A 20,329-nucleotide genomic window follows, 5' to 3' on the forward strand; every position below is an offset into this window, starting at 1 on the left:
ACAAGATCCAGTGCACAGAAAGGCTTACAACAGAAATGCATACATTGACTTAGCAACGTGCACACTGCATACAGCGAGGTAACCCAGTCCTTCTGGGTGAAAACCTTACACCAGGGTAATGGCCTCCCCGCAGAGATCATCTTCCTGGTACAGCTCTCCGTGACACCCCACGGAGGAAAAGGGTCCCCCTGAGCTCATCTGCGGGCACTGGTTTAGGAGGTGGCTGGACCTGTGGGACGAGGCACCTCCCCATGAAGAGCATTGGCCAGGTAAGATCCTGCAGCTGCGCTGCAGGAGGGGCTGCCTGAACGCCAAGGTCCTGGGGATCCTGCACGCTAGTTAACGAGCACTGACCTTCAGGTCTGGTTCTTACTGGCACTGCCTAAGTGATAATCTGGACACAGGCTGTTATTAAGGGAAAGGAGTCGCGATGGCTGGGTGAGCAATGATTCTTGCCATTGCTTGACTGTCGGGTGATGCTGGCAAACCCGGGCTGGGAGCTGCTGTCCACACAGGCAGTGGAGGAGAGGGTGAGGGCTCATGTCCCCTTGGCTGACATCCTGCACCCTGGGCTGGTGGCAGGAATGTGTCCCCAGCACGTGACTCCAAAATGCCTGAATATTTTTAGCACACAGTGGAAGAAGGCTTGTCCCCACTGCTCCAGCGTCTGCCTCCCTTCATCTTGCTGCTGCTCACTTAGCTTAAAATGCAGTTTGCACCACCGACTAATAAATGCAGTTTAAGGTGGAAAGCTCTAGAGCGGGTTGCATAACAAAGCCCAAAAAAGGAGAAGGTGTGCCTTGTAGTGGCCACAGGGACCAAAAACCACGTTGGAGATTTCTCACTGTGAAACCTGATCCTCTCTGTCCCTCTTGAACAACACAAAACCAGGGCAATCTAGTTGCATGGAACAATTAATTCTTACCAAAAAAGGCATTCAGCAACTTCTGCACCTGAATATTGCTGCCAACTGTCCGGTAGACGCCCTCCGTAGCAATCCCTAAGGAGGAGAAAGCCAAAGAGCATCAGCCAAGAGCCCTGCCTGGCTGGTGGGAAGCCCCAAAGCCCCATCTAGTGGAACTCCTCTCCCAGCTGCCAGGGTGCTGGTTTCACAGAAATGCTTCTGCCCAGGCAACCCCTGGCCTCTGTCCCGTCCGTGTGTCCCCCCCCCTCCCCCAAAATGAGTTTTCTCAGAGCCAAAGATGAGAAACCGATGCATGAAAACAACATAAAGGTGAAAATTCAGTCCTAACCAAATCTGGCATAACACCATTCTGGACCACACAGGATTTCTGCTCCTCTGACATGCGTTCTTCAGTTAAAAGTCAGTCTTGTTTCATTGACTAGCAACACTACGCTGCTGAAAATACAATACAATTCAAGGCCGTGGGAAGCAACGCGAGGACGGCAGCACCTCCTGACGCCAGGGTGAGCACTTTACCTTTAGTTTCCACTGCGTTGATGCACTTCCGTACAAACTTGAAGCCGACCTCGTTGAGCTCCACTGTTTCAAACAAGGGAAGCGGCGTTAGCTGCCTGAGCACCAGCTCACGGCTCCCTGTGGAAAATTCCTGGGAAAGGCCCAGCCCCAGCCCCGGCTCGGCACACAAAGCTGCAGTGCCCCAGCACACAGCCGGGTTCACATGTGCATCTGCATCCCTCCACGAAAACACAGGCACTCTTTAAGTCCTGACAAGGAATTATTAGTTCCATATGTTCTCCATTTTCCCTTGAATTTATTTTGAGTTACAGCATTGCTCCCCTACCGCCTTTCTGTCTTTAATCATAAAAGCATAAATTAGAGTCCTGCCACATGTGAATTTGTGTCTGATAAGGAGTTGATTAATCATTTCCAGAGCACTGCAAAATCTGCAGTTAAAGCTCTTCCACATCATAGGATCGTGTAATTTCTGCTTATCTACTTGACTAGATTAAAAAGCAAAAACAATACGGTTTGATATGCTGAGTGAAGCAGAACACAGGTTTTTCTTCCAGGCAATTAACCACAGACTATCTTTGTGCCTGTCTTGCAGGCATCATGAAGCAGGTAGAAAGTCGGGATTTTTTTCTATATACATATTTCAACTTCTGTAATCACACTGCTACTTCTGCTATTTTGTCTGGGATATATGGAAGGATTGTCCAAGTTATAATGTAAAATATCTTTCTGTTCAGTACAAACTTTTATATTGAATTTCTCCTAAATGACTGTTGTTGGTTTGGAATTTTGGGGGTTTGGGTTATTTGGGGGCAGTGAGGGTGTTTGGTTTTTTATTTATCTTTTTAACGCAAACCAACGTTTTACTGGAAAAAACAGCCACCGGCCACATCTGGACCAACTCCAGCCACAGCACAGGCCATGTTGGCAAATCCTATGAAAACACTGTACTTTCAGCAGGTCGTTTATAACAACACAACGGCGATGAAAAACTCAGATGTATCTTAGATCTAACATAGGAAGGAGTAAAGACACAATTAAGGACAGATCCACTCAGCAACAAGTACTAAGTGGTATGATATGACCTGAAGTTTTCCTAGCTCTAATCTATTAAAAATAAAGTGCATTTACTTTTGTGAAACACTGAGCCACGTTCTTTCCAGGCGTGTAACGTAAACACAGTCAAGCAACAGGTTTCATGCTTATCCCTCTCATAATGCTACCTCTGTGATCATTAAAGTGCTGATAAGAGGAAGCTCTAAAATACAGAATGCAAGTTTTTACCCAGCTAATGAAGCCCCAGTTTTCCACAGCAGCACGCTCAGCCATGCTGGGGCTGCTTGTGAAAGGGGAGACATGGGACAAGGTGGTGGGATGGGAGCTCCAAGGAACTAAATGCCACCTCTACTTTCTTATTATAATCTTTGCAAAGGGAAACGTCCTCAAAAACTCTCACTGATCTTTTTTCCCCTTTGTTATTTTGGGGTTTAGAGGTGCAAATTGAACTCTGCATCTTCCTAGTTCTGGCTAAATAAAAACTGCACATTGCAATCGATAACTTTTACCATTTGCAGCTCATTCTTATCTCGCCTCAGTATCAGACACTGTGATGGAAAGGAAAGAAGTTACACTGCTGCCACGGAGGGAATACACAGTCTATTCAGCAGAAATTGTGGACGAGTGTATCTGCAAGGAAATACACTGCCCGACCTCCAGACAGCTTCGACAGCTCAGAGGAACAGCAACAGAAATGACTCACTTTCTTCCTGTTTCGTGATGGGACTGTGGTAGATCTGAAAAAGAAGAATGAATGGAAAAGGAAGAAATAAAAACATCATGCAACGTGATTTGATATTTATTTTCAAGAGAAAATGCAGCACACCATAAATCACCCAAAGTCAATCACAAACAGTAAGTCAATCTCCCAAAGAAGTAGCATTTTATAATTAAGCAAGATACCATTTTTTACACAATAAATGAGTTTTTGCTGACTTCCTACATTTCACCAGAGCACCTATTTTTATGAAAGAGGTATTCCCAAAACTGAACAGGAAACTTTGTGCTTTAGGTGCTCTGTAAAAACGGCAGCTGAACAGGCTGGCACACAGGGGTGTGGTTTTGTTGTTTGCTTGCTTGATTTTAAAAATCCAAGTATCAAGACATTCCTTCATCCCATACAACAACACATTTTTGATTTTTTTGTTAATAGTAAACACCAGGTGCCATTCTTAATAGAAAATAAAAAATCCTTTATACATAATAATGTCATGCAAACTGAGCGAGCCCCAGACATCCCCTAAGCGACTGGCTGCCCAGCACAAGCACACTGACCCTCCACGCTATCCCATGTCTTTTCCTCTTTAAATGAGTAGGAGAAAATTGCTGCGGAGGGAGCCCATGTCCCACGTCCCACCTCCGCATTAGCAGCCACACAGCCCCAAGCAGGTCAGCAAGCATGCTCACTGCCAACCTTCACTGAGCCCATGGAGGGAAAGGCAGCTCTCCAAGGACAAGGGGAGCTGCCATAAATGGATTTTCCCTCACTACAGATCAGGCTGCCCATTTAGAGGGTATTCTGTGAAGTTCAGGAGCCTGGGCTTTGCTTAGATTGAAGGAAGGGAACACCAGCAGGCACGTAAAGGTGTGTGAACACTGGTGCAGGGTGGCCGCTCTCATGGAACAGACTTTCCAAACGCTGCTCAGAGCAGGGATGGACACAAAAATCACCTCCCTCAGGTTGGAAAGCAAGTTGTGAGCAACAGAGATATGGAGCGTTCCTGATGCAGCAATGCCACGGTCCTTAGGCAGTCTGGCACAACTAGGGAATGCACTAGAGCTTTAAAGGGGGAAAACTAAAATCCCCATTTCAAGCTGTGCTACGAGTGGAACAGCACAAAGCCCCAAACCAGAGTGGAGCCAATGCCTGAATTACGGATAAGCAGCAGCAGTGAAGCAAGAGCTGTAAAAAGGAGCCTGACAGTGGCCATGTCACTGCTCTTTCCCAGGAGCTGCCGGCAGAGGACACTGCTCGGCAGCATATTCGTGGCTGGGGAGCAGCTCCTGGAACACCTACCGGCTCCTTCCCGTCCATGGCTTCCATCCACAGCCTTCGATTGGCTTCTGAGAGTGCTTGCAGCGTGATGGTCCCAGACCTGTGCAGAATACACCCAGCGACGGGCAGGAAAATGAAGCAAAAGTTGTTTTTAATAAACACAAAGAGAGATTTCATCCAGGTTTAGAGGGTTTGGAGGCCATCTGTACACTAAGCATCTCACCTTTCATTAGTTTCAATGTCAAAACAAAACCTTTTGTCTATAGAGTCAGTCTTTCTCCTTACGCAGGATTTCAGAGTCAGGTCTAAGGTGCCCTAGGAGAGAACAGGAAAGCCAAGGTTAGCAGAAAGAAATGCAGGAGAAGATTTTGGGTTCCTCAGCACCCTTAGGCTGCAGCCCGGCCCGGCACTGCTCACAGGGCACCAGGCTCCCAGTGGATGCCATGCCAATCAGATGGCATCGGTACCAGAAGCACTGACAGTCCTTCCCACCATCAACAAAGATGGAGATCAGAGGCTCTGGGAGCCAGGCTTCCTCCCCTCAGCCAGAAAATGTTCTAGATTTTATGGCACTACCCTGCAAACAAGCACTGAATATCTCAGCAACAAGCAATATGCCTCTGCAGAGAAGGAAGACTGCTATAAACAAACCTCTTGAGGCAGTTGCTTGGTCTTTGAGGCCAGGACCATGCTTGTCTTACCTGACACGGTTGGGTCCTAATTTTTATCAGGGCTGATCAGTGCTACCGATTGTCCATAGCATTCGTGGTCTAAACAGCTTTACACAAAATACCTTGTAGAAAAAGAACGTTAACTGACCAAATCCAGAGTAGATGCACTCTGACGAAAGGCCAGCACTGCGGGGCTGAGCTCTGGCCCTTTGCGCTCGTGCCCCTTAATAAAGGGGCATTAACTAATTCTACAGCAGAGTCAGTTTGGAACATGATCGTGAAATCTCCACAACTTTGCAAGAAATCTGAAGACACACCCAGGAGAACTTACAACCAACTAGACCCTAGGGCTGAGTCTGCAAACCTGGAATGCATTCATCACCCCGACTGCCACTGCCGCAGCACCTGCAAGACCTCTGGCAGAAGCGGATCAAGCAGATCCAGGACAGCCCGGTGGCAAGGACAGCCTCCTCCAAGATTATGTCCAGTTTACATGCCGTGATGATAAACTCCTGGCTGTGCTTTGTGCATGTGCTGGTCATTTGGGGCTTTTAAGAGCACTCCTTGTAATTGTGGCATTTGAAGCTGTGTGGCCAGCTGGGACCCAAAGGTGTAGATTATCAGTCTGCAAGAGGTTGGGAAGGGGACTAATTTACATTTGTGCAAGCCACTACCTTCATGAATCTGCCTTACTAGACATGTTTATGGCAGAGTTGACAATAGATCTCCCCAGTCAATGTTCTGGACATTTCTTTGCCAAGGTCTCTGCCAAGATCTTCCAAAAAATTACATTTTATTTTATTGCTGCAGTGTGCAGAGGGCTGCCAAAGAACAGACCGTGAGATCAGGAACTGGAGAACAGCACGCCTGACTGGGAAGTCCCCAGGGGATGTTGCTCCATGGCAGAGGAGGGCGGGTGGACTCAGCTGGACGCACTTGCTGTACTCTGAGCCACAGTCCATCATCCACGCCTGCATCCTAGCCCTCTTGTCACTCTGAGGAACTGCACGGAACTCCCAGACATCACTCACTGGTAAAAACCAAAGCATTTTGTGAAAGAAGCAGTTCCCCAAATCACTGCCTTATTGCATGGTTTAGAGCTGCAACTGCTGCCTTCTCCTCCTCTCCTCACACTGGTCCCAATCACACCAGTTCTGAGAACAGAAATCAAAATCATAAACCAGTGACTATGCGAACATACAAACGCAGAGAAGTGCTGCTTTTGGAAGCATATGTCTAATAACTCCAGTAATTCAAGTACTTGCAATCACTGCCAGAGGCATACGTGCAAACCAGGCTGCAGGTTCACTGCCCATTTGTACAGATAAATATAAAAATTAGCTTGTCTAGAAAGGCAGAAATTTCACACTAGACCAAACCTGCAAGTCACCACTGCTCAAATAACGCTTGTGTTACATGAACCTGCATCTCCGTTGACAAAGCCTGCAGGGCTTTGGGTCATTTGGGAGAGAGGGAGGAGAAACTTCTCTTCACAAAGATGCTTCTTTCGGGTCGCACCAAACCACTTGCCTCCGTGGCCAGACAGGGTGGGGACATGAAGCCCACCGCTCTGCTCCGTGGCCAGGAGCCCTTCCACAGCCGCAGCCACAGGACCCAGCCCACTGCTGGAAAGTCCTGGGGACTGGCACTGCCAGACAAATGCTTCTGACAGTAGGGCTGGCCATCTATTTGGACATCTATTTGCTTATGGAAAGAGATGACATGGGTGGACTGAAGGTGAGACCTGACGGCCGGGTCAATGTCTGCAGACAACTCTCCAAGAAACCAACTCACTTGCTTGGCTCCAGGCTTCTGGTCCATGGGTGTCATCCGTAAGGTTTTTGCCTCTTTTTCGTACTGGCAGTAATATTTCACCCAGGAGATGCCCAGCGCCCCTGCAGAAACACATGGGGAGCTGGAGTCAGAGGCAGCGCCTTAGCTAGATGCGGCCAGCAAGGCATGGCCAGGGTTTCCCACATGTCTGCGCTTCTCTGGGGATGGACACTGCTAGCCAGGCAGGGACACCTCCCTCGGCGGCGTATCCATGGGCAAGAGCCAGGAGGAGGAGGAGGGAGAGGAGGAAGAGGAGGGAGAGGAGGAGGAGGAGGGAGAGGAGGAGGAGGAGAGCACAGGGCAGCGGCTGCTTCCAGTACCCTCCCAAAACGCTGCTGGTGAAAGGGCGTTTATGGGACTCTGGTTGCAAGCCAAGCTGGTTTGGCCAAGTCCAGCCAAGACCTACACTGGCAGGATCCTACGTGTCTTGAATACTTGTTTCACACACAGACCACTATTTTTTCTTTTTGATGAAAACTTGGCAGTAAAGACAACAGCAACTTTAAAACACTCTAAAGTTCCTATTTATATCACACTAGATGTATTATCACTTTTCTTTGTTGTCTTACCTGAACCCCTTTATATGAAATACTTCAACTGATATTTATTCTGTAATTTTACTTAAGTTGCAATGTCAGAAGGAACAACTCTCTTTGTACTCAATTTATACTCATAAATAGAGGCAGCAAACAGTTATTGGTATGCAGAAACATGCAACATCTGTTTGTGGTCTAAAATTACTGTCTATGTGTTTTCTTTCAAAAGCCTGATAAACATACATACAAATATATGTATCAATACATTTGTATATATAATCCAAAAATTAGCTGCTCACAAAGTAAGTTGTCTGTAGACTCAGAGGCTACAGCTCTTTTGTTTCCTGAGTGTTCATGCTTGCATGACCGTGGAAAGCTTCAGTGAGTATTTGTAAAAGAATTAATTTGGTTTGATTTGATTCTGCACAGAATCACAATAAGTTTCACTCTCAGTAGCTTAACTCTCAGTGCTGGTTAATGCTTCAGCTGTGCTCAGATGCCCTCAGAGATGCTGCAAGAGGGAAACTGGGCAGGACACCAGATTCACTCCGATAAAATGCAGCCAAGGTGCAATCTGCCAGAGCTCTGGTCTCTCCAGTGCTACAACAGGGTAATAAATCTCATCTAATTTGACTGCAGGGCAATTAGTTCCTTGCTCACACAGATCATGTAAACCAGAGAAAGCTCTGTGCCACCCCCAAGAAAACTGGCAGCTGAAGCTGCTGGTGATTCCCCGGGCATGGGCAGGCAGTGACAGGCCGTGCAGCAGAGCCCACAGTGACACCGTGGCTGAAGCTGGCCTGGCCACGGGAGTCGAGCGCAGCCCACAGAGCAGGGCTCTGAGCAGGGCAGCCCCAGCTTACACGTTCCTTAGCGCATTCAGGTACATATGAAAGCCATTACATTTCTCCTGAGTGTACAGATAGCCCTCAATGGTCGGCTGTCCAGGTAGCTTGCAGGTTAGGGGGGCTTCCTTCATCCTCTTCTTTAGGTCTTCCAGCTCCTCCCGTGTGCTGGAAAAATGATTCCTTGTCTGTTAAGAGAAAACAAAAAGAAGCACATTTGAACATGAGCAAAGAGTGAGCTTCAGCTACTCCTGGTTAAATTTTAGGTGCTCTAGCAGAAATGAATAGATCCCCAATGCACAAAATTCGGAAGCCACTCCATAAATTCACACGAAAACTCCACCTATAAGAACAAATGGACTCTTAAAGATGATTGAAGGGGCAATGTTTAACACACCATATATGGAAATGGTGCTGAGGAGTCATGACTGGGAGGACACTTGTTCTTTCAATAAAAGGAACTTAGCACATTTTAAGGCTAGGTGGAGCAGAAGGAAGCACGGTAACTCCACTCTGTACCATTGTTTAGGTAACAGGCGTATTCGCTTACAAAACTAAGACATTGATTCCTCAAAAGATCATGCTATACTGCTTGGCATGAAATAGTTTTTAAAGAGTCACATCAACACGGGTAACAAAAATCAAGGCATTTTTATAGAACACCACTTAGACCAATTAATGAGCCAGCAGCAAACTCAGCTTGGCACAGATTTATGGCTGCTGTTCCACGGGAATGAGAGCCAGCCATGAAAGACTGAGTATAAAAGAAACAGGACACAGGTATTTTACCCCATGAGTATACTTAGTCAGCAGAGAAGCTTACCAGAGAATGCAGTAAGCTGATACCATTAAGATCAAGATTGGAGGCCTTTTTAGAAGATGTGTACAATTTCAATCTCATGAAATTGAAGAAATTCTCAGGCTTGTTTATGTACAAAGTTAAATGATACAGTTGCAATAGTCCCTTCTAGACAGAGAAAACCACTATAATAGCACCTGCACGCTTTCTTGTGCAGGAAAGGGGAAAGTACACGTGAACTGAGAAGGAAATAACTTTATCTGCAGCTTCCACAATGCAAACATAGACAGTCTGTTTTGCATGGAAAATCATTGCCACCAGAGGCGTTTAAATACAGATGAGAATAGAAGTCACATGCAAAAAATACTTCAGCTGGGCAGGAACTCACATTCTGCAGGCTGAGCTGAAGCTGCTGTTTATAAGGAAGGAAATCCTGCGTGAGTTCAACTGTCAGGTTGTTGTAAGTAAAGAGGCTGTGGAGAAAAGCCAGCACCTGCAAAGGAGGGAAAGGACACAGATCAAACTTCTCTTCTATATTTTTAATCAAAAGAAAGATAGACAGGAAGCAGGGTTTCATAAAATACATATACAATTTTTATTTTCTTACACTTTTGGAGTGATGCAAGTCTTTGTATGACTTATCCACCACAATGTCCCTAAAGGCCAGGTCTACCACCCACACATCTGTCTTATTAAAACATACCCAAAATGAAAGACCCTGCTGGGAGAACAAGAGCAGATCTGTAGATTCCTTGTCCATGAGACCTGCACGATCCCACGCTCAACCATGTCTGGCGCCAGGGCAGAGCCACCCACACAGGGCAGGGTCCCCACACACAGCCACGAGCTGGTACCACTGCAGTCTGTGCCATGACAGGTAAGCGGGCCAGATAACAAATCTTTCTCTCTGAACACAGCTAATGCTTACCAAACACAAGGTGCCCAACATAATTCATAACAAGAACTCTAGCTACCTATAGAGTCCAGCCTGTTCTTCAGGATCAACTTACAGACGTGAGAAGCATGTCTGTGGCTTCATGGTGCTCCAGCAAACACCACTAAGGCTGTTAAGCTGCAGCATTCCAAGTGTGCAAGGTTAACTCCTGCCCCATCATAACACTCCCCAGGATTGAATCCAGCCTAGCAACTCATCCCCTCCTGTGACTGTCACCAAGTCAAGATATCTGAGCATCAAACAAAAAGGTCTAAAAGAAAAGGAAGCTCCTACTGGTTCAACAATACTGAATTTCTTGCTTTCTTGTACTTCCTGGATCTGGTACACATACTCGAGGGAGGACTCAAAGAAATTGTGTCTCTCTTTGTCAACCTGAAGGTCAGCCTGGAAGAAAGAGGGGGAGGTGAAAAAAGAAAATACATCACATCTAGCTTGACAATATTTGACTAGCATTTGCCTGTCAGCCCACAAATAGTTTTGTCTTCACTTAAGAAAAAGCCTGCCAAAGGTGTCCAGCCCAGGGTTTGAACACTTTGTGCAGAAACAGAAGACTGGAAAATCAGCCATCCTTCTCAGGTCTGCCCTTTTCTGGCTCCCTTCTATTTACATATCCAGAACCTCACCCACTCTGCAAGGATAAGGCTTTCCCAAAGCGTACTTGTTATTTTAGCACAAGCTCCTTCTCCACCCGTAGCCCTGCACTAGTGAGGACAAGGCCACTGTCACGATCCTCTCGCCTGACTCCAGCTGCAACCCAAAACCAACAGTCCCAGAGCTGCAGCACCAGGCAGGACAACGTGGCATGCCGTGCTACCACAGCTTACGTAAATATGCTTGTAGGTTGATCTGACAACTGGTTTGACAGATTTGATTTGATCCAGCTACTCTGATGTGGGCTGGAGCAGCTGGGGCTTTCCTTTCTTGCTGCCATGTATTTGGCAGCAGCACGAACTGAAAGGGGCACCCCCCTTGGTCTGCTGCTCACTGCCACAACTACCCCTGCAAACATCAGGAGATAGGCAGGAAACTAGGCTGGCAAAAATAATAATAACCAGTTATTTGTCAGCCAGATCAGTTCCCCAAGCCAGGTGAAAGGGTGGCCAAGCCCCAGCTGTACCAGTATAACTGGTCACAGCCCTATACTAGAGAGATGACAAGTGAGAACGAGCGATGACAATGCATAAAGCCACTACTACTGTTCAACATACTAAGAAGAAATATAGTCTCAATTTCTCTGGTCTCATCCAGAGAATCTAGGCTTTAGGTAGATTTAATTGCTTATCAACTTCAACTGGTTACTGAAAGGGATGATTTTCCCCCATTTTTAAAGAGCTAGAGCAGTTGATGATATTGCTTCTGGACCCAACTCTGAAGAAAACTCCATACACACCTCCTGTAATTGAGATTCCTTCTTTTTCGAAGACAAATGCAAATGGCGATCCAGCATAGAATAAAACTTCTCACCATCTTTCTCAAACTTTTTCTTTCTTTCCTGTAGATGCAAGAGTTGAAGCAGGACCAGTTATTGGCATTTTCCAGATCACAACATGCAACAACGCCAAGATCTTTTCTGCAATTCAGTATTTACATGGAAAAATTCTGGTTGACCCACCAGAACAGGAGGCCACTTTCCATTTCCTCTGCTTTTACAGTCCATTGCCTACACTGGGTTTAGTTACGCCTCAAGACCGACTCTGGCAATACCTTGTGGCACTTGAAATATTCTGTCATGTTAGCATTGTGGGAGAAGCCCCAGCGAAAATGTATTGTTCCCCCTCTCAATCTCTTAAATGTCAAGTAAACTCGAGACATACTAATACATCAAAAACCTATTCACCGTTTGCTAATGTGCTGTTCGCATAATTCAGAAACAACTGGGCAAACACTTTAACATCAAAGACGTGTCTGAGATAAGAAAAGATTTGTTAGGAGCTTGGCAATTTTCTGTTTTGAAGCTTTTATCATGTTTCTTAAAAGTATTGGAATGAAAGCAGAAGACTTGGAAGGGCAAAACGTGGGAGGGAAGTCATCATCTCTTTACTAGCAGTGGTGGAAAGGGAGATCACAAACCTTGCAATCAAAACTTACACAAGTTTTACTGCACAGTGCCCAGCCTGAATACAGCCCAGCAGAATGCTGCCTCAAACAGAGCTGTTTTACAATACACAACATGAAGACTTCAGCTCTCAGGGGTCCCCTGCAGATGGTCTGGTTCTTACTGACCTAGTGTGCATCTCAAACATGCCTGCCACAGGCATGCAAACACAAAATGTGGACTGGTTTGTTAAGAAAAGAAGACTTTGTGAAGGAACTACTATAACAGAGTTGTTTGCACTGGCAAACCTGAAAGGGTAAAAGTCTAGAACGAGAGCAAAAAGAGACATTTAGGAATGAAACCCAGAGAACACAGGGAGGATCTGAGCTAATGACCAGGCTGTTTGTTTATGCCTTACAATTACTGTGGCAATCAAGAAACAACCATGAGTAGAAGCCAGGTTGACAAATACCCACATCAGATGGTAACTGAGCCATTGGTGATTGCTGAGAGGCAGTTAAATTGCTAAAGTAAGGAAATTCCAGCCTGTCAGCAGCCTCAATACCAGATCCAAGCAGCAATAACTAGCGCATACATATTATGGGGTATGTATAGGATGCCCAAATCCCTTGTCTAGCTTTTGAAAGCTCAAGAAAGTAGAAAGCGGAGTTTGGAAATCCCAGCCTTCTGTGGAATTAATGGCACCTTTCAACAATTATCTCCTAAAAGCCCTGAAATCCTGTTCTCTTGCCTCCATTCAGAATTTCATGGATGATCAAACACACACCAGTGCCACCGTGGAACAGAGCAGATGGACTCTGCAAAACTGGTGGATATTAGTTATTTTGCTTGTGAATCCAGTAGTGACCACAAAGTTTGAAGCTGCATTTCCTAAATACAGTCCTTTCTCTTTCTATAGTCAGTTCTCCTGCCACGAAGTTTTGCTTCTGTTCCACTTGCATGGACCATTCAGTCTGTCTAACGGGATGTCCTGTGCAACAGGATGCCTAGAGGCTCCCAAAACTGGTACCTTGTCTCAGCACAGTTAGCCCCCACCTGTCTGGTTTCTTCTCAGCCCCTTGCTCATAGCGGATATTGCCATATTGCATCTGGAAGAAGAAAGGTTATTTTCTGGTGGGCACACACAGGGAGACACTTGTAGGTTGTTTACTGGAGCACATGAAGCTTGCACAGCTCCCCTCATTACCAACGTGGGTAGCATCTATCAGAGAAAGGCAAGGGCACTCACATTCAACAGCTACATGTGATCTCCTGGCAAGAGCCATCCCAGCCTTTGCTGGAGGAGCAGCTTGCCACCAGCACCCGGGCACGTGTTGGTGGATACTGGTTCCTTGGAGACACCTCAGACAAAGGGCAGACAAGCGTTACTGCCAGCTGCCTTCCTATAAAAAGGATTTCTCACCCTCCAAGAGAGTCCAGTTTCTCTAATCCTTGCACACTGCTATTGTGAAAGCACAGTTACTACAGAAAAATCCAGAGGCACCAACTCTACTATCCCTGCTTACGTTTAACTGCCTGGAGTGGGGCAGGCTTAGACCAGCAGACCTTTTTACAACTAATTACACTTACTGCCCTACAGAGACCCTGTAATTACAAGACCCCTGAAGACAAGTATGTCTTCTGATATCATCCTCTGCAATATCAGGGATACTGTAACTCTGTTGGCAAATTCATGCCTTGGAATAAAAAGCGATCCCTATCAAATCCAGAGGAGCAGAGAGCCCTCCAAGGGTGAAACCTAATTTAAGCAGAACTGCAGCTGCGAAGCCAAAGCCAGGAAGGACTGTCAAAACAAAACACCACCCTCGTGACTAACACCCTTGATAAGTAAACCCAAACTCAGAGAAGCAAAAGCATTTGCGAAGCCGCAATTACCATGTCTGTAAGGTCACACTTTAGATGGTCTGTCTGTGCCATTAGATGCCAAGTGTAACGCAGCCAGGAACCTAGGCTTGTTTTCATTTCTGTAATGAGGAGTCACCAAACCCCAAGGCCATAGAAGTGCAGTGAAACACAGCTGTACTGAGAGCACTGGCAGCTGGCAGAGCTGCGGGTCTGCAGCTCACACCTCTCCTGCTGCCGCCTTCTTGCATCTCGGAGAGGATGGCCACGCTGGCAGCAGGTCCCCAAATCCCCCGGTGATGGTAAGCTAGCTCCAAACCCACCCAACAAGAGCCCAGCTATCCCCACGAATGTGGCACGCAGAGGTGGTCTCTCAACACAGCAAAGGATGGTGCCAGCCCCACTCCTTAGGGGAGCCACAGGTGAGCAGTGAAGGTGCAGCAGGAGAGGGGCTGAAGCGTGCTCCCACGCTCGAGGAGCCGCTCCCCGTGTCCTGACCTGCCTCTCAATGCCGGCGAGCAGCACATGTAGGGTGACCCAGCTGTCCCCACCCCGGTGGAGCCACCCACGAGGGATGGCAGCCACGCTCCAGCACAGAGCAGGGACCAACCTCTCCTGCCCTTCGGCTGGGTGGCTGCTCGGCTGCCCCAGGAGCTGCAGGAAAGCGCAGGGCGAGGGAGCAGGGAACAGCACTGGAGCTGGGTGCTGCCGCGGCCGGGCATGGCACAGCCCAGGGGCAGGGGAGCGGTGCCAGGCAGGGCAGGGGGACACACCTCTGGATGCTGCAGCCTGGGAGAGCTTGACTCCTGGCGAGATGAGCGTCTTGTCCCCAGGAGAGGTGATGTTGCTGTGTGTGGCCATGGTGCCTGTGTGGATGGCCACAGGACCACGAGCCCATGGGGGGAACACGAGCTGCAGGCGGCCGTGGTGCCTGTGCAGGCAGCTGCAAGACCAAGAGCCCATGAGGAGACCACGAGCTGTGGGTGGCCGTGGTGCCCATGCAGATGGCCACAGGACCACAGCTGCAGGGGAGACCTCGAGCTGGGATCCACACAGCAGGTCTGCCTCTAGCTTGCACGGGCAGCACCCTGCAGGAAGACATGACCCCTGTTCTGCGGCAGAGGGTCATCTCTGCAGTAGAAAAGGTAGGTGAGAAGAAAGAAAAAGCCTGGTGGAACAATGGAAGACCTTTTTTTCTGCAGCAGGAGCTCAGAGGCCTGACAGCAACTCCTTCAGGGAGTGCATCCTCCTCCGCCAGCGCCCACGGGCAGGCAGAGGCACACAGCCACGCCAGGGGTGCGGAGCACCGAGCTGTCCCCTGGGATTGAGGGGATCAGGGACAAATGGCCGAGAAGGACACGGGTGCACAGAGCATGGCTCGCTCCTGCAAGAGAACTGCTGCTGTGTGGAAAGGAGCGCAGTACAGAATGGCATTTTTGGCCACTAAAAAGGGGCTTTCCAATCATTTCCCACTCTGGCTAATTAACATATAACTGGAAAGCAGAAGGATGAACTACAGATCCCTCCTGATTGTCAAGCCAAGGCTTCTAACAGCTTGCTGGCTGCTGAACAGAGCAAGCCAAGACAAAAAACAACAAAAAAAACCACCCAGACTGAAATACAATCTGGAAACATGAGCACAAATTAGTTCCTCATGAATATTCAGAGAAAGACAGCACTACCTTCCCATTAAGATTTGCCAAGTCCAAGAAGCCACCCAACTTCCATTTATTTGCTCACCAAGAGAAACCGAGGCGATTTCACCTGAATGCTGGCAGAGTTGCACAGAAGTGAAGGAGGGTGCTCTTCGAAAGCTTCACCCTCTAAGCTTCAGCAGATGCTGCTTTAAGCAGAAATGAACAGGGGTCCTCAGAAAAGCACAGGCTGCCCAGTCCAGTGGTGGATCCACCACTAACTTCAGCTAGCCCTGTGCGTGCAGGGTCCTGCCCTAGGTCCTTTACTAGGGGCATAAAGGGGCAAACTGACTTGCCAAAACTATCCCTTAACCATTAGTTGCAAATTAGGATCCTCTGAAATTCCCATCCAAGAAGAGGCAGAACAAGCTGCAAGCAAGGAGCCCAGCTCATGTGGCTACTTGTCTTCATAAAGAACAACAAAACAAAATGAAACGAAACACACTTTGCTTGCTGGGAGCCTCCACCTCTGACCACACCTGCAGAGGTTCGGGTGGAGGACTGGCACCCAGCAGGACGTGCAGCTGGCCACGAATGGGAGATGGGTGCACAGCCAGCGCCGGGTGCTCCCGGGCTCCCCCCCGCCCTCACGTCCCTGTCCCTGCTGCCTCCTCAGCGCAAAACTGCAGTGTGCCTCTGAGCAGAGCCTGGGAAACACTGCGAGTCAAAAGCCTGCAAAAATTCAATGAGCCTGCTTCTGCTGCACTTCCCGCCCCAGTGTGCCCTGTTTTGATGAAGGCCACAATAATCCTACTGAAATCACAGCAGAGCTACTGCACTCGTGACATGGACGCCCAGTAATCAACATAAATGGTGATGTGTTCATCATCACTTGATAAAGAAGAGAGCACTAAATAAATTCAAACCCCAAATAGGTTTGGGGAAGTCGCAAGCTGTTGCTGAAGAGCAGCTGAAGGTGCGAGATGGGCAGCAGGTTCTGCTTCAGCTTGCAGACTCATCTGGCAAATGGTGGTGAGAAGTAGGAAAAGGAGAAATATGTTCATATGGAAAAAAATACTTCATGCCTGAGTTTAACTAATTTTTATGATGCATCAGCAGTTAATATAAAAAAAGATAACTTCCAAAAAGTAAAGTGCTCTTGAATGGTGTAGAAAGAGCATTTCTGTAAAACCATACTCAATTTAACCTGTTTTTATCCCCTCATCCAGAGCACTCTCTCAAATGCTCCTTACATCTTGCTCCCACAGAGATGAAAACAAGTAGAAGTTACTGTCCTCCCTTTCTTTTAAAACTATTATTAATGAAACATTAATAAAAGAATTAACCAAGTGCTTTTAGGAATATGTGTTATCTGCTATGTAAGAACTTTTTGAAAAACACAGGATTTATTCAGCATCTCAGAGCATAGTAAACATTCCTCCTGCAGCTTACAATGAGTCCAAACAAGTTTTTCCCCTCTGACTTTTTTGCTTTGCTTTGTGTTTTCATTTTTTTTTTTTAAAAAAAAAAAAAAAGCTGTCTCCTTCCAAGTGGAATTGAAATGGAAATTTTTCTATTCAAATCCTCCTAAACTTAACGACTGCAGCAAGGATTTTAATGACAGTGCCCCAACCCCAGCACAGAGCCCACCCCAGCGTGTGAGCTGAGCGCCCAGGCTTTGCTGGGAGGCTGCTGGCAGCGACAGGCACTGTCTGTGTGCAGGACCCCCACACAGCACCCTAAGCTCAGCCCCACCATGCCGAGGGGATCTGCCCTGCGTGAGGGCAAGGAGCTGCTTTCCTCAGGCTGCTGCAGATCCACATCTGCTGCGAAACACTTATGTTACTCTGCTGTACAGCTCTGTGGATCAAGAGGAATGTGTGCTAAGCAACACCACACTCATTTGGGGCTCCAAGCCACAACCAGCCCCACCATCTTGCTTCACACATCCCATTAGTTACCCCTCCCTCCCCTGCTAATCAAGAACTCCACCACCCCATGTGCTACTCTGCTTGTCTTCAAGCCTCAGGTCAGGCAGGGCTTCACCAGGCACACCTGGGGCTCAGACAGCTTCTACAGAACAGAGATGGCACATGGCACAAAATCCACCGAGTCTGTAGCCTGTGTGGGCCGAGCACACAGTCTAGCCTCCTTGAATATGATCTAGCATGAAATGAAAAAACAGATCACCCCACGCATTCTCTCCCTTGAGTAACGCCTGCACCTCCTCGATACCATCCGTGCCTCTCCCAGCGCTTGCAGCAGTCTTGATTACACTGGTCCCTTTATGCGCTCACTGAATCAGTGCTGCACCCTCAGCCCTGAACTCTCACCAGCTCTTTAGCTTTAGAGCAGAGTAAGGTGCCAGGGCCAGGATGAAAAATGGGTCAGTTCAGGGGATCCTGGGTCCTCTGCTTTTATTCTTGATGTCTACACGCACAAACATTTACCAACAAGGCACAGGAAAAGCAACAATCCCACGGGTCTGTGGCTAGCAGGGGAAGGTGGCTGGAGGGGAGCGGCTGCGGCAGGTCCTAGTGACACCCTGGGGCCTCCCCTGTGTGGGAGCACACCATCTGACCGAGGAGACTCCATTCATCCCCGGGAAAACGGGTTAATGCAGACTCAGATGTCTTAGTCAGACTGACTGGCTGCTCTCCAGCCAGAGTCATCACAAAGACCCAATTCAAAGGCTCTTCCTATCTGGCTTCAGCATCTTGCGAAGAGAACAGAAAACATCTCACAGAAGGCGACTCTGCCAAAATATGGGAAACGAAGCAGAGGGCACAAATTCTCTGTGTCATGTCTCCGGTCTGCTCCACAGCCTGGCCCTGGCCTTTCTCTCCATGGTGTAAATCAGGAAGGATCTACTCGGGTGATGCCAGTCAGTGGAGGCACGGCAGAAATGGAGAGGGACCTCTCACTGACAGAGCACTATTGTGAGGAGTCCTCATTTGTATTTCATGCCTTCTGCTGAGGGATGCGAATGACCCGGAGCTCTGCAGGCTGGCAAGTGAAGGAAGGCTTTGTGGCCGAGGTGATACCCAGAGGATGCAGCCCAGCGGGACCCAGGCTCCTGTCAGGAAAGCATCGGAGGTGAGGGCAAGGGTGTAGAGCAGGCTGGGGCTCGCTCTGAAGCTCACACCCACTCAAGGCTGCAGGGTGTTCTCGGAGAAAGTGTCACCTCCCTGTGTGTCCCCTGACAGTGTGGGTGCACCTGCAAATGCAGAGGGGTGCAAAGTGCTGCCCTGCAAGCTCCTGTGTGCGAGCACTTCTGCTGAGCCACGGCAGAGCCATCTTCCCACCGAGGTGCCCCTGACACCTTTGCAGTTTGTGTTCCTAAGAAACAAAAAACAAAACCAAACCACAAAGACCTCCAAGCCACCTGCAACAAATCCCTACCCCCTGCCACCTCTCTTAACTGCTTCAGAACAGCGTCCTGCCATGGTCACTGCCTGACACCTCCAGACGGAGTAAGCTGCTGGGTGAATCGATGCCAGTACTCAGAGCTCCCCACTGCTGGGGCTACAGCACCGACTATACTGAGATGGCACTGGGCAGCTCCAAAACAGGAGGCAGGGTACAGGACATGCAGGCGGCAGGCAGCACAGCTGACAGAGCAGATCACGCTCCAGGCTGTAGACAAAGTAATGCTTACACACCTTAAGGGCTACCCGAGAAGAAAACAGCCTGAAGGACACTTTAATGCTGTCATGTTAACATTTGCAGACCGTTGCCCTCTTGACTTAAGTGTTCCATAAACACAGAGGGAAAAATAAGCTTGACCTTGTCCCCATGACTCTTCTCTAAACATGTGCTGGTCCTATTGTTAATGTGGACAGATCAATCAGGAGGGAGTTTTCTCTCAGCCCTGGGCACGTCCACATGCTTGTAGCACAGGGGTCTGCTGCAAAACCTGCTGGCAAGGAGGCGAGGAGCTTTCCCCCTGCACCGGGCAGGGAAACGCAGGCAACTTTGCCAGCACAGGACTGACGACCACAGCCGCCACCTTCGCCACGCTCACGCTGCTGTGGCGTCTCAGAGAGGCGTCCTACACACACCGTGGTACAGGGGGATTCTGAAGGGCAGGATGGTGATCAAGTATCGTTTCTGAAATCCTGTATTTATTAAACGTCAAAGACTCCAGATGGGCTGGGCTGAATCCAAGCCCTGAGCGCTCTCCAAAACATCTCCATTTCTGAGCTGGTTCAGAGCCAGCCCCATTTCAAACTGCCGCTGAGTAAAGTAGAACCTGGACTTCTTGACAGCAAACAAGGGAAAAATAATCTTTTCTGCTCAACATATGCAGGATTGCTTTTTATAGTTTGTTTCTTTAAAGGTTTGGTCCATCTGAAAGACTCATTAGATGCTTTATTTAAATACTTCATAACAAAAGCCCTGTGACTACAATCAAGTTCTGACTGCTGGCCTCTGTTGCTCTCTATCCCTCCTGCTCTAACATATGCTTATCCAAAGAAAGTATTTTATTCTCAACAGCACTGAATGAACAAATGGGAGAAGAGAGAAAGAAGCAAGGAGTATTTCTTGATCAGCAGTCGAAACAAGCACTCCTTGCTCAGGATAGAGACAGTGCTGGAATTAGGCCAGAAGAGAACCCAAAGAATTCAGGAAAAGGTTTTGGAGCCTCTTATGATTGAAAAATCAGAC

At 48.0% G+C, this 20,329-nt stretch overlaps 1 protein-coding gene across 2 annotated transcripts in view; it reads right to left on the reverse strand.

The window, feature by feature from the left end:
• Positions 1-20,329, reverse strand: part of OPHN1 (oligophrenin 1) — a 67,314-nt gene that overhangs the window by 18,592 nt on the left and 28,393 nt on the right. For both annotated transcript variants that reach the window (XM_042807084.1, XM_032995913.2), the window contains exons 5-14: positions 11,520-11,621; positions 10,403-10,513; positions 9,563-9,667; positions 8,434-8,563; positions 6,956-7,056; positions 4,714-4,805; positions 4,512-4,590; positions 3,198-3,231; positions 1,442-1,504; positions 926-1,000 (exon numbers count right to left, since the gene is read on the reverse strand). In XM_042807084.1, the coding sequence (XP_042663018.1) occupies positions 926-1,000; positions 1,442-1,504; positions 3,198-3,231; positions 4,512-4,590; positions 4,714-4,805; positions 6,956-7,056; positions 8,434-8,563; positions 9,563-9,667; positions 10,403-10,513; positions 11,520-11,621 (892 nt within the window). The remainder of the gene's footprint in view (positions 1-925; positions 1,001-1,441; positions 1,505-3,197; positions 3,232-4,511; positions 4,591-4,713; positions 4,806-6,955; positions 7,057-8,433; positions 8,564-9,562; positions 9,668-10,402; positions 10,514-11,519; positions 11,622-20,329) is intronic.

Source organism: Tyto alba, unplaced genomic scaffold (assembly GCF_018691265.1).
Source record: "Tyto alba isolate M040663 unplaced genomic scaffold, T.alba_DEE_v4.0 Super-Scaffold_5, whole genome shotgun sequence".
NCBI classification, from domain to species: domain Eukaryota; kingdom Metazoa; phylum Chordata; class Aves; order Strigiformes; family Tytonidae; genus Tyto; species Tyto alba.